The sequence below is a fragment of the Lemur catta genome, chromosome 3 (assembly GCF_020740605.2).
Source record: "Lemur catta isolate mLemCat1 chromosome 3, mLemCat1.pri, whole genome shotgun sequence".
Lineage (NCBI taxonomy): Eukaryota > Metazoa > Chordata > Mammalia > Primates > Lemuridae > Lemur > Lemur catta.
In genome coordinates this window covers 100,659,053-100,673,049 of record NC_059130.1, presented here as the reverse complement: position 1 = coordinate 100,673,049, position 13,997 = coordinate 100,659,053, and the positions used below count along the sequence as shown (strand labels likewise).

Below are 13,997 nucleotides of genomic sequence, written 5' to 3'. Positions count from 1 at the left end.
ATGCTAGTTTGTCCAACTACTAAATATACATGAGGATAAACCTTGAATAGACTGTCATGTATTTATTCAAAACTATTAAATAGTGGAATAGATACATGTGAAAAGTTGTACATGTAACTTGATTATAACTGCAAGATCTATTCTAAACATTTAAAATTTGAAGGAATTGAAATAGTTGGTAGTAGATTGTGGTTGAATTTTTTTGGTTCAGTTTTCTTTTACAGATTAAACATTACCTTTTCGTTGTACCATTATTACTGTTACTATTCTATTACAGTTAATAACATAATGCTACCAAATATTTGTGCATATAGCATATGAATGTGGTATAATACTGATAATTGAATTTTAGAAGGAAAAGGTAGATCTACATTGATACATTTTGGCATTTTAAATCACCATTCCCCAACTTTTTTGGCACCAGGGACCGGTTTCATGGAAGACAATTTTTCTACAGATTGAGGGTGGACACGGGTGGTTTTGGGATGATTCAAGTGCATTACATTTATTGTACACTTAATTTGTTATTATTACATTGTAATATATAATGAAATAATTATACAACTCACCATAGTGCAGAATCAGTGGGAGCTCTGAGCTTATTTTCCTGCAACTAGATGGTCCCATCTGGGGGTGATGGGAAACAATGACTGATCTGACAGGAGGCGGAGCTCGGGCCATGATGCAAGTGATGGGGAGCAGCTGTAAATGAAGAGGAAGCTTTGTGCATGCTCACCTGCTTACCTCCTGCTGCGCAGCCCAGTTCCTAATAGGCCATAGACCAGTAACAGTTTGTGGCCTGGGGAGGTTCGGAACCGCAGTTTTAAGTGGAAATCTCAGAACAGCACTGTTTTAAGGAACTCTTCTTCTGCTTTTGTTAGGAATATCATTGGCATAGTATTATAGTATACTATATACTATATAATATATAGTATATATGGACCGTATGCTAAGAGAGGGGCATACTTTTGTTAAAATAACAACTTTATTGATACATAATTTACGTAGTATATAATTCATTTAAAATGTACAAATTAATGCTTTTTAGTACATTCACAGAGATGATGTATAGCCATCACCACAATCTGTGAATAATTTTAGAACATTTCATCTTCCCATAAAGAAACTCCATATTCATTAGCAGTCACTACCATTGCCTCACTCACCACAGCTCCTGCCAGCCACTAACCTACTTACTTCCTGTATGGATTTGCCTATTCTGGACATTTCATGGAAGTGGAATCATACACTGTGTGGCTTTTTGTGACTGACTTGTTTCTATTTGCATCATGTTTTCAAGGTTCATTCATGTCGTAGCATGTATCACTGTATAATCATGTGCTGCATAATGATGTTTCAGTCAATGACAGACCACATATGGTGGTCCCCTAAGATTTTAATACTTATTGTTACTGTATCTTTTCTGTGTTTAGATACATAAATGTTTACCGTTGTGTTACAGTTGCCTACAGTATTCAGTACAGTAACATGCTGTACAGGTTCATAGTCTTTAAGAAATAGGCTATATACTATATAGCTTAAGTGTGAGGTAGATTGTACCATCTGAGTTTGTCTAAGTACGCTCTGTGATGTTTGCACAACAACGAAATCGCTTAACTCATTTCCCAGAACATATCTCCATTGTTAAGCAATGCATAATTGTACATCATTCCTTTTTATTGCTGGAAAATATTCTAGTGTATGGATATAATACATTTTTTTATCCACTGATCAGTTGATGGACATTTGAGTTGTTTCCACTTTTTGGCTACTATGAATAATGCTGCTGTAAACATTTATGTACAGGATTTTTGTGAGAACATACATTTTCATTTCTCTTGGGTATGTACCTAAGAGTAGAATCACATGGTAACTTTGTGTTTAACCTTTTGAAGAAACTGCCAAACTCTTTTCCAATGTGACTGTACCATTTACATTCCCAGTAGCAGTGTATGAAGATTCCAGTTCCTTCACATCCTCACCAATATTTCTTAGTGACTTTTTTTTTTTCACTGTGGCCATCCTAGTGAGCATGAAGTATTATCTCATTGTCATTTTGATTTGCATTTTCCTGATGACTGGTGATGTTGAGCATCTTTTCATATATTTATGGCCCATTTGTGTATTTTCTTTGGATAAATGTCTGTTTAGGTCTTTTGTCTATTTTATTTATTTTATTTTATTTTATTTTATTTTATTTATTTTATTTAATTTAGAAAAGAGTTGATCTTGATTTCAGTAGTTTCAGTAAAATAAAATTGAAAAAGGAGAAAAAAATAGAAACTGTGCCATGTAGAAAATTGCTCTGAGTATCAAGTCAGCTTGACTTTTTTTTTTTTGTTCCTGAAAATGCTGCCCCCCTCACTTGATTGGGATAGATTTGAATCTTTTAAATTTGTTTTAAATTATACCAGTACTGTGTATTACCGTATTACAGCATACTCTCATATATTTAGGTTGTATAAACAAAATAAAAGTCACCCTAAGACCCTGTCACTTCCCTCTTAATAGGTAACCACTATATCTATTTGGGACATATATCCTTCCAGATATCTTTTTTTGGCTTTGACATATAAGTGTGTACAAAAATAAATACTGATTTGTGGATATTTGGTATCATTCTGTATATAGTCTGTAATTTTTTTTAATGTATAAGTCTTGAATATCTTTCTATGTCAGTATATTGGATCAAAATATTTTCTGGGTAAAAATGGAGATTTCATAATATCTTTACTGGCTAGATACTATTGTAAGGAGGGGGGAGAAGAAGGAATGCAGGTGTGTTTGCTGCTCTCAAGAAGCTCACAGTGAGTAGAAATGAAGTATATAATAATTATAATACAATAGACTAAGTGTTCTAATAGAGATATGTACTGGGTGCTATTTTAGCACAAAGGAAAAAGCATTTATTTACTCTTTGAGAAAGAGTGGATAACATGTTAGGGAGTGCTTAGAGATGGTGAAAGAGAGTTTGAATCAGTTTCTAAGGAGAATATTTTGCAGGTCAGATGTATCCTGGAATGATTAAGTAATTTGCTGGATTCATTCTTCTCTGTCTTTTGTGAAATGCATGTCAAGCTATAGTTCTAAAAGCAAAATCCTTATCATGTATGAATGTCTTTTAGAATTTTGACAGCTTTGAACAGTGCCAGAAATTATTTCAGTTAATATTTTTGTATTTCATCTTGCAGAGGATTATGTGGATGTATTTTTTTCCCTTCTTTAGGGAGGTGGTTGACTCAATGGTTCAACATTTTAAAGTAACTATATTTGGAGACCGTAGACCAGTTTATGATGGAAAAAGAAGCCTTTACACAGCCAATCCACTTCCTGTGGCAACTACTGGGGTAAGGTATACATTCCTTTATTAGAAAGCTGTACTTTTATAATGTTTCCTTTTATATGAATTTATTAATATTTTTTATTGCAATCCATATATTTGTAAGTGTGTGTAACACTTATCATTTTTAACTTTTTATATTGAAATGATTTCAAACTTACAGGAAAGTTGCAAGAATCATACAGGGAATTCTCATATACCCTTTACCTAGTTTTACCAGTGTTCTTAACATTTGCCACATTTGTTTTATCATTTTTTTTCTTTCTTTTGCTCTTTATATCTGTAGATACAGCTATACCTAGAGAAACAAGTACATATTTTTTCCTGAGCCATTCATAAGTAGGTTGCATACATCATGTCCCTTTAATGTTTAATACTTTAATGTATATTTCTTAACAACCAAGATAAAAACCATAATACAGTTATCAACTTTAGTAAATTTAACATCAATATGATACTTTTGCCAAAATCAACAATCTACATTCCAATTTTGTCAATTGTCCCAACGTTGTCCTTTAGCATTTTTTTCCCTCTGGAACAGAATCCAGTCTAGGATCATAATACAGATACCATGTCTTCTTATTCTTTTTGTTCTGGAAGAATTCCCCAGCCTTTTTTTTCCTTTCATGACATTAACATGATTGAAGATCACAGGCAAGTTATTTCAGTCTGGGTTTGTCTGATGCTTCCCCTTGATTACATTCTGATTATGCATTTTTTGGCAAGAATATTACATAAGTGTTCTTTCCTTATCAGTGCATCATATCAGGAAGCATGTAATATGTATTTGTTCCATTAATGGTGATATTAGCTTTGATCACTTGGTTAAGTTGGTATCTGTCAGGTTTCTGTTATTGAGATATTCTTTGTCTCTGTGTAGTTAATAAGTATCTTGTGGGGAGACAACTTTTTAAAAAATTGTGATAAAATACATGTAACATAAAATTTAGCACCTTATCTATTTTCAAGTTACAATTCAGTAGTATTAAGTATATTAACATTATTATGTAATCATTACCACCATCCATCTCCAGAACTATCTTTCTCTTGCAAAGCGAAACTGTGTCCATTAAACAATAACTCCCCATTGCTGCCTCCCTTTAGCCCCTGCCAACCATCATTCTACTTTCTGTATCAATGAATCTAACTACTGTAGGTACCTCATATAAATCATACAGTGTTTGTCTTTTTGTGCCTGGCCTATTTTACTTGGCATAATGTCCTCAAGGTTTATCCATAAATGTAGCATATGTTAGAATTTCCTTCCTTTTCAAGGCTGAATAATATTCCATTGTATGTATATAACCACATTTTGTTTATCCATTTATCCCTCGATGGACACCTTTTGGGTATTGCAGATAATCCTGCTATGAATATGGGTGTACAAATATCTCTTCGATTCGAGACTCTGCTTTCAATTATTTGGATATATACCCAGAAGTGAATTTGCTGGATCATGTGGTAATTACTATTTTTAATTTTTTAAGAATCCACCATACTGTATTCCAGAGTTGCTACACCATTTTACATTCCCACCAACAGTGCATAATAGTTCTAAATTCTCCATATCCACGCCAACACTTGTTTTCTGGTTTTTTTGATAGTAGCCATCCTAATGGGTGTGAGATGATATCTCATTGTGGTTTTGACTATCATTTCCCCCAACAGTTAGTAATGTTTGACATTGTTTCATATGCTTATTGGCCATTTATATATATTCTCTGGAGAAACATATGTTCAAGTCCTTTGCCCGTTTTTTAATTGAGTTGTTTGATTGGTTTGGTTTTTTTTTTTTTTGGTTGGTGGTGATTTATGGGAGTTCTTTTTATATTCTAGATATTAATTCCCTATCAGATAAATGATGTGCAAATATTTTCTCACATTTCATGGGTTGCCTTTTCATTCTGTCTATTATGTCTTTTGATGCACAGAGATTTTTAATTTTGATATGGGAGATACTTTTAAGGATTCTGTTTCTCATTAGATTTTTTAGCAGTTGATAATTCTTGCTTGAAAGGATTATTACTATGTAGAAATGGTGATTTTTTTTTTATTCTGACATTCCTCTTCCATATAGTTGGTTGGCTGTAAGGGAGAGCATTTTCTTCTACCCTGTTTATTGATTGGACTGCCCCAGTTGTCCCAGATTTGGCTAGTGGGAGCCCTTTTAAGCTGGCTTTTGTGTCCTTTTGAAATGACACCTTTTGTTTTTTTGTAATACAGTCGTGTCACTTAACACTTTGTTAAGGCGAGTTCATCACTTTGTGAGTATCATGGAATGTACTTACAGGAACCTAGATCGTATAGCCTACTACACACCTAGGCTATATGGTATGGCCTTACTGCTCTTGGTTACAAATTTGTACATCATGTTACTGTACTGAATACTGTAGGTAATTATAATACAATGGTAAGTATTTGTGTATCTAAACATAGAAAACATAGAAAAGGTACACTAAAAATACATTATAAAAGTATACCTGTATAAGGCAGTTCCATTATAATCTTATGCGACCACTGTTGTATATGTGATCCATTGTTGACCAAAACATCATTATGCAGCGTGTGACTATACTGCATTACCTTCTGGCACAACAAGATGTTCCAAGTTTATCTTAATGTTTTCTCTGCTGCAGTCCTACAACTAACCATTTCTCAGAGGAGGCCTGGTTTCTTTTAGTTGCAGAATGCTATTTTGAAATGAAAATCTGGGTACTGGGTGTGCTTTTATTTCTGGGGTATTTGTGCTCTAAGCCCTTTTAATGGACAGAGGAAATATAAATGTGTAAATACATAAAACAGACAATAAAAAATAAATATTACACTTCCTATAGGAAATCTAACATATGTTTATTGAAAATCATGAGTTCACATCTGATTCTTTCAATTCCAGTATATCTCTACAGGATTCTTTCTTTTCTTACAGTGTTCCATATTTCTTTCTTCCTTCTTTAGTTAGACTCCTGGCTCCCCAAAATATCACTACTTTTTCTCGTTTGCTCAGTACATACAAAATATGAATTACTACACTCATCCCATTGCAGAAAACAAATCTGCTAATGAGTTCAAGGTTTTGTTTTTTATGCAATTCTTCTTCCAAATGCACCCTTTTTCTCTACCCCCAGAGTAGAGAAATATACATACTGTGTTCAAGAGTTACCTGCATTAGTGTTTCCTTTTTTTTTTCCTTTCAGTGTGTTTATGTTATTCATTTGAAATGTGTTTGAATTCATTTGATTCCTTTTATACTTGGTTTTAATTTTTTCCCTCCGACTTGTCAGCCACCACACCCATTTGATTTTTCTGTTTTTGGTAGACACAGGGTCCTGCCCTTGCTCAGGCTGGTCTCGAACTCTTTTTTTTTTTTTTTTGAGACAGAGTCTTGCTCTGTTGCCCGGGCTAGAGTGAGTGCTGTGGCGTCAGCCTAGCTCACAGCAACCTCAAACTCCTGGGCTCAAGCAATCCTCCTGCCTCAGCCTCCCAAGTAACTGGGACTATAGGCATGCGCCACCATGCCCAGCTAATTTTTTCTATATATATTTTTTTAGCTGTCCGTATAATTTTTTTCTATTTTTAGTAGAGACGAGGTCTCGCTCTTGCTCAGGCAGGTCTTGAACTCCTGACCTCCAGTGATCCACCCGCCTCGGCCTCCCAGAGTGCTAACATTACAGCCGTGAGCCACCGTGCCCGGCCTGGTCTCGAACTCTTGACCTCAAGTGATCCTCCAGCCTCTGCCTCCCAAAGTGCTAGGATTACGGTTGTGAGCCACCATGCTTGGCCTGTATCTGCTTACTTTTTTTTTTTTTTTTTTTTTTTTGGTGACAGAGTCTCACTCTGTTGCCTGGGCTAGAGTGAGTGCTGTGGCGTCAGCCTAGCTCACAGCAACCTCAAACTCCCGGGCTCAAGCGATCCTCCTGCCTCAGCCTTCCAAGTAGCTAGGACTACAGGCATGCGCCACCATGCCCGGCTAATTTTTTCTATATGTATATTTTTAGCTGTCCATATAATTTCTTTCTATTTTTGGTAGAGACGAGGTCTCGCTCTTGCTCAGGCTGGTCTCGAACTCCTGAGCTCAAACAATCCGCCTGCCTCTGCCTCCCAGAGTGCTAGGATTACAGGCGTGAGCCACCTCGCCCGGCCTGTATCTGCTTACTTTTGCAAAAAGAAACACAGGAAAGCAAGAACCAGAAACAAAGAAATTGGTTACTCTCAAAGAGTGGGAATGAATGAATTGGAAGAAATAAGCGAGGAACAATTCTGAATATATGTTTTGGTGCAGTTTTGACATTTGGAAGCATATTAAAGTTCTACATATTAAACAGTTTTTAAAAATAAGCCTGGTGTGGTGTCTCACACCTGTAATCTCAGTACTTTGGGAGGCTGAAGTGGGAGGATCACTTGAAGCCAGGAGTTCAAGACCAGCCTGGGTGACATGGTGAGACTTTATCTCTACAAAATATTTTTTAAAATTAGCTGGGTGTGGTGGTGCATGCCTGTAGTCCCAGCTACTTGGCAGGCTGAGGCAGGAGGATCACTTGAGCCCAGGAGTTTGAGGTTGCAGTGAGCCATGACACCAGTATACTTTACCCTGGGTGACAGAGCAAGACTGTCTCCAAAAAAAAAGTAAAAGTAAGCAGATACATATGAATATTCTCTGATTTCTTCCTTCTTTCTCATACAAAAGATGTCATACTATTTGTGATCTTTTGTACTTTGGTTTTTTAACTTAACAATATAACTTGGAGATTATTCCATAGCATTTTCAAGAGGTCATTCTTTTTTTATAGCTGCCTAAATGTGAGGACATTTGAGTACTCAGTGTTTTGCAATGACAGATAATGCTGGCATGAATAACTATGTCATTTAAATTTTACTGTACAAAAAAAGAATAAAATGAATGATAAATTTTAGTCTGTTGATTTGACATTGAGATTTTTTATTTTTGCTTTGTTTTCTCTTTTATAAATTAAATTTAAAATAATTGTATTTATCTTTTTCAACATTTACCAGTTGACTCTTTTCCCATCAACAGGTAGATTTAGATGTTACATTACCTGGAGAAGGTGGAAAAGATCGGCCTTTTAAGGTGTCAATCAAATTTGTCTCTCGGGTGAGTTGGCACCTATTGCATGAAGTGCTGACAGGACGGACCTTGCCTGAGCCACTGGAATTAGACAAGCCAATCAGCACTAACCCCGTCCATGCCGTTGATGTGGTGCTACGACATCTGCCCTCCATGAAGTGGGTGCTTCTGGCTTTTTTTCCTCTTTAGATTTTAGATGTGAAGTTTTTCCTCCCAAAAATGAGTTGTGCAGGCTTCCCTTGGTTAACCTTATGTGTTATATATTTTGATTGTGCAAGTGAAATGTTGGACAAGAATAGCTTGCATACAAATTCATTGACAAAAGTAAGTTACAGAAATTCTCTAACTTTTACAAGTAAGTATACATCATTGTATATTTATTATATACAATTATATATTTAAACAAGCATCTGTACCCTCTAATACTAGCTTAGCTAGTCTTATGAATACTTTTATAGAAAATGTCTCTCTTAGGAGCTATAAATCTTGAGTAACTTATCTATTTTCAGGTATATTTCTATAGTTAAATCATTTTGTTTTAAAAATAATTTCACTGTTTATACAGTAGTACCAAATCGTTTTGAAATTGCTACTCTTTTAATCACACTAGCACCTTACAATGTATATGTATGTGTGTATGTATACACATAGGATCAGTATTTTTTTAGAAAGACAAACAGTATGTCTTACAAATACATTTGTAGAAATAGCTTTTTGATCAGTAATTACTCTTTAGCATTTTTAAAGCTGGAACAGTTAACTTTTTTAACCTATTTTTAAGAAAGTATATTAAATGTATTCTTATTCAAGCTAACATTAGTTTTAAGAAAGGTGAGTTTCAGTGAATGATACTGATGGATTTTTTCATTTAGAAGGGTACTTTTTGCTTTCACAAATTTGGAAAATGTTTAATTTATATTCATGATGGTAAGCAACATTATAATAAATTGTGCTCTAGTCGTCCCTGTTCTGCATATTTAAATACTTATATGGGAAGGAAAGGATTGAACATGCCATTTTAACTTTTGTAGATACACACCTGTGGGGCGTTCCTTTTTCTCAGCTCCAGAAGGATATGACCACCCTCTGGGAGGGGGCAGGGAAGTATGGTTTGGATTCCATCAATCTGTTCGGCCTGCCATGTGGAAAATGATGCTTAATATTGATGGTAAGGGAACAAAGCCATATTCTGTATTGGGTGGTTGATTTCTATAAGGTGTGTGTTGTGTATGTAGATTTTATATATAATTATATATACTAGTGTCTTGAAGTAATATTTAGACATGTGTTATGATATACTAGATAAACCTTTATATTTTTATTACATTCCATTTAGAAAGTCTCTACACAGAACTTGCCTTGGAATGCTACTAAACATGAAGCAAGCGCATGATAATAAATTTTAAAACCCCTGACATGATCATCTGAGCAATCTTCTGTTATAACTCACTTTTGTCCTTTTAACTCTTGTCAGCATTTCATTATGAAATTCATAATTAAAAGAAAGAGAAGTGTGTTGGTCATGGTGACCCCTTATGTCTGCTGTTGGTCTTAATGTGGTGCTAATTGGATTTTCATTTTTAGGTGTTTTCTTACAAATATTTTCAAGCTTTCATAAAAGTAGAATAGTATGGTGAACTGCCATGTATGTAGCTGTTACTCAGATTATCAGGATGTTTCTGCTTTTGCCTAATCTATTACATATACATTGCCTCCTCTACTATAGTATTTTTAAATCAAATCCTAGACAGCATGTTATTTTGTCTATACTACTTTCGTTTGCACCTCTAAAAATATGGATGTTTTTTACACAGCAGCAATGGCATTATCATATGTAATAAAATTCAGAACAAGCATCTATTTATACTTTCTAATACCCTGTCCATAATCAGATTTCCCTGATAGTCTCAAATATGTCTTTTTCTAGTTAGTTGGTTCTAATCAGAATCCAGACAAGATCCACACCTCACATGTGGTTATTATGCCTTTTTAATCTAGTAGTCCCATTTTCTTCCCTCTTGTTTGTTTGTTTCCTTTTTTATACCATTGACCTGTTGTAGAAACTTGGTCACTTGTCCTGTAGAATATCCCCAAATCTGAATTTGTCTTTGTATTTTCTTGTATAGTTACCTTGTTCTTATATCACCTATATTTCCTGAGAATGAAAGCCCTAGAAGTTTGATTCAGTTCTGGTTCAAAATACCTCATAATTGCTTTTATGTTGTATCATATTAGGAGGCATATAGTATTTAGGGGTCCCAGTTTTAGTGATGCTAACATTAATTTGTAGGTTCAGAGCTTAATCAATTGATTCAGAGATCTCTCCATTATAAATTTCCCAATCAACCTTTTATTAATAATTACCAATGTTCTATTCATTGATCATTGTTACCTAAGTTATTAATTTTACTAGGGATTACCAATTGGTAATTTTTCTAATTTTCTTATTCTTTTTGCATTAGATGGAATTTTTATGTGGAAAAGCACAATGTCCTATTGATAATTCATTAGTGTTTAGTAGCTTTCTTGCATTCTGGCACAGAAGGATGTCCAGGCACATCTTATATTTCTGGCCTAGTACCTGGAATTAGACATTCCTCCAAGGATCCTTGGATCTTTCCAGATCAGTACATAGTTTTTCAGTTGTATCTACCGTTGTATAATACATGATCTGTATATTTAACCATTTCCCTTTAGATGTATGCTAGGGTTTTAATGATTTGCCATTTCAGAATATCATTTCATGTAAATGTATTTGTAATTTTGATCGTTATTGACAGATTGCCCTCCACAGAGGTTGTAAGCATTTTTCATCAATAAATGAGAATACCTGTTTCCTTATATCTTTGCAGCTAGAGTTGTCAAACTTAGATTTTTGTCAGTCAGATTTATAAGAAATAGTTTCCTTATGTACTTTTAATTTGCACTGACTACCTTTTCACTTATATAAGGGGCACCTGTGTTTCTTTTTTTAATGAACTGTTTGTTTTTGCCCTTTTTTTCTATTGGATTTTTGATCTTCTCATTTACTGGAAGCATTTTCTAAATTAAGGAGATTAGCCCTTCATCAGTAATATGAGTTGCAGGTATTGTACCTGGGTTGTTATTTGTCTTTTGACCTTTGGTATGGTGGAATTCTTTTTGTTTTGCCATGCAGTTTTTCTGTTTGTATGTTGGCATACACACAAACACATGTATATTCATCAGTCATTTCTTTTATGACTTTTAATATTTAATAGTCCCATTTTCTCTTTTCAGAGTTTTCTAGGTCATTCTTACGTACTTTACTATAAAAGCTTTATAAACTCCTTGTTCAGATCCAGTGTGTGAGAGAGGACAGATTATTTTTATTGAGAGCTCATTAAATTTAAAAATTATGTTAGGACAAATTGGCATCTTTAAGATGTTGAGTCTTTCTGTCCAAGAATATACTGTGTCTTTCTATTTCTTCAAAATTACTTTTGTTTCCCTCAGGAGAGTTTTAAAGCTTTCCTCACATAAATTTTGCACATTTCTTGTTATTACTGGATATTTTTTCCTTTTTGTTGCTATTAAATGGGTTTATAGATTATAACCAGTTATTGTTTGTATATATGAAGACTTTTGATTTCTATATACTATTTATCTCTCGGCCTCATTGAATCCCATTGTTATTTATAATATTAATATTTTTCAAGTTACTTTCTTGTGGCTTCTAGGTTATAATCATACCATCTGCAGATAGTGATAGGTTAATCCCTTCCTTTGGATTTGTATACCTCTAATTTTTTTATCATTATATTGACTAATTAGACATGATAGTATTGAACAGTAGAAATTAGTGGTCATCTTTTTATTCCTTGCTTTAAAGGAATTTTTCTAGTGTTTCTGCATTAAGTATTATGCATACATATATGTTTGTATATGTTATCATGTTAAGGAACATCTGTTGATTCCTATTTTATTAAGTACTTTTAATCAAGAAAATTTTGTCAGATGCCTTTTTAGCATTTATAGAGTTGATGACATGGTATTTCTATTCAATAAACATTGAACCAAACTGGCATTCCTAGATTCTTTTAATGTGATACTGCATTCTGTTTGCTATACTTTACTTTTTAAATTAAAATGCAAAAGATTAATTTACAGTCTTCACTTTTCTGTGTGCAGTCTTTTTCAAGTTTTGGCATTAATATTATCTTTTGTTGGTGAGTGAGTGAGTGACAAGGTCTCACTCAGTTGTCTGGGTTAGATGCAATGAAGTCATCATAGCTCACTGCAACCTCAAACTCCTGGACTCAAATCTTCTTGCCTCAGGCTTCTACTAAACGACAGGCATATGCCCTGGAAATTTTTTTTTTTTTTTTTTTTTTGCCATGTTGCCCTGGCCAGTCTCTAACTCCTGGCCTCAGGTGATCCTCCCTGCCTCAGCCTCTAAGTGTTGGGATTACAGGCATGAGGCACCACACCCAGCCTGTGACCTGGTGTTTGTTTCATTTTGTTTGTTGGGCACCTCTTTTAAAACTTTCTCCATTTGTTTTGTCATAAATCTGTCTGTTCAGGCTGTCTGGGTTTACTTTTGGTAGATCATATTTTACTAGAAAATTATTCATTTTGCCCATATTTTAATTTAATTTTATAGACTTTTAAAATAGTTTCTATTATTTTTTGAAATTTTGTTTATCTCTGTGGTTTTCACCAATTTCTTCTTTTCCCTATTTATGCTTTGTCCTGTTTACTCTTGATTAGAGTAGCTAGTAGTTTAGTCAACTGATTTTTTTCCCCCCAGCAAAAGAGCTTGTAAATTTTTTGTTTGTTTTTCTGGGCTTTCTTTTTTCTATCTCCTTAAATTCTGCTTTTATCTTTAAAATTTTTTTTCATCTACTTCAGTTAACTAAATTAAACTAAATTAATCTTATTTTTTTAATTTTTTGAGCTAGATCAGTAGTTTATTTACTTTCATTTTTTTCTTATTGGTAAAAGTATTTAAAACAATGAATTTTCTTGTGATCACTGTTTTAACTGTATTGCAAAGCTTCTACTATGTAGTATTTTTATTATATTATTTTCTAGAAACTCTGCAAATTTCATTTGTTTTTTGTTTTTTGTTTTTTTGTTTTTTTTGAGACAGAGTCTCACTCTGTTGCCCAGGCTAGAGTGAATGCCATGGCGTCAGCCTAGCTCACAGCAACCTCAAACTCCTGGGCTCAGGTGATCCTTCTGTCTCAGCCTCCTGAATAGCTGGGACTACAGGCATGCACCACCATGCCCAGCTAATTTTTTTGTATATATTTTAGTTGTTTGGCTAACTTCTTTCTATTTTTAGTAGAGACAGGGTCTCGCTCTTGCTCAGGCTGGTCTCAAACTCCTGAGCTCAAACGATCCGCCTGCCTCGGCCTCCCAGAGTGCTAGGATTACAGGCGTGAGCCACCGCGCCCGGCCTGCATATTTCATTTGTATTTCCCTGTGATTCAAATATTGTTAGAGAGACTTTAAATGTTCAGATTGAAAGTCTTTTTGTTTTCTAGTTTTTTATGAATTTCTAGTTTCATTGCAGTATTAATCAGAGAATGTGGTTAGTATTTCTGTCCTTAG

General features: G+C 34.3%; 1 protein-coding gene across 1 annotated transcript in view; it reads left to right on the top strand.

The window, feature by feature from the left end:
* Positions 1 to 13,997, top strand: part of LOC123635776 (protein argonaute-3) — a 95,113-nt gene that overhangs the window by 18,150 nt on the left and 62,966 nt on the right. The window contains exons 4-6 of the mRNA XM_045548277.1: positions 3,227 to 3,347; positions 8,373 to 8,581; positions 9,455 to 9,591. Coding sequence (XP_045404233.1) covers positions 3,227 to 3,347; positions 8,373 to 8,581; positions 9,455 to 9,591 — 467 coding nt within the window. The remainder of the gene's footprint in view (positions 1 to 3,226; positions 3,348 to 8,372; positions 8,582 to 9,454; positions 9,592 to 13,997) is intronic.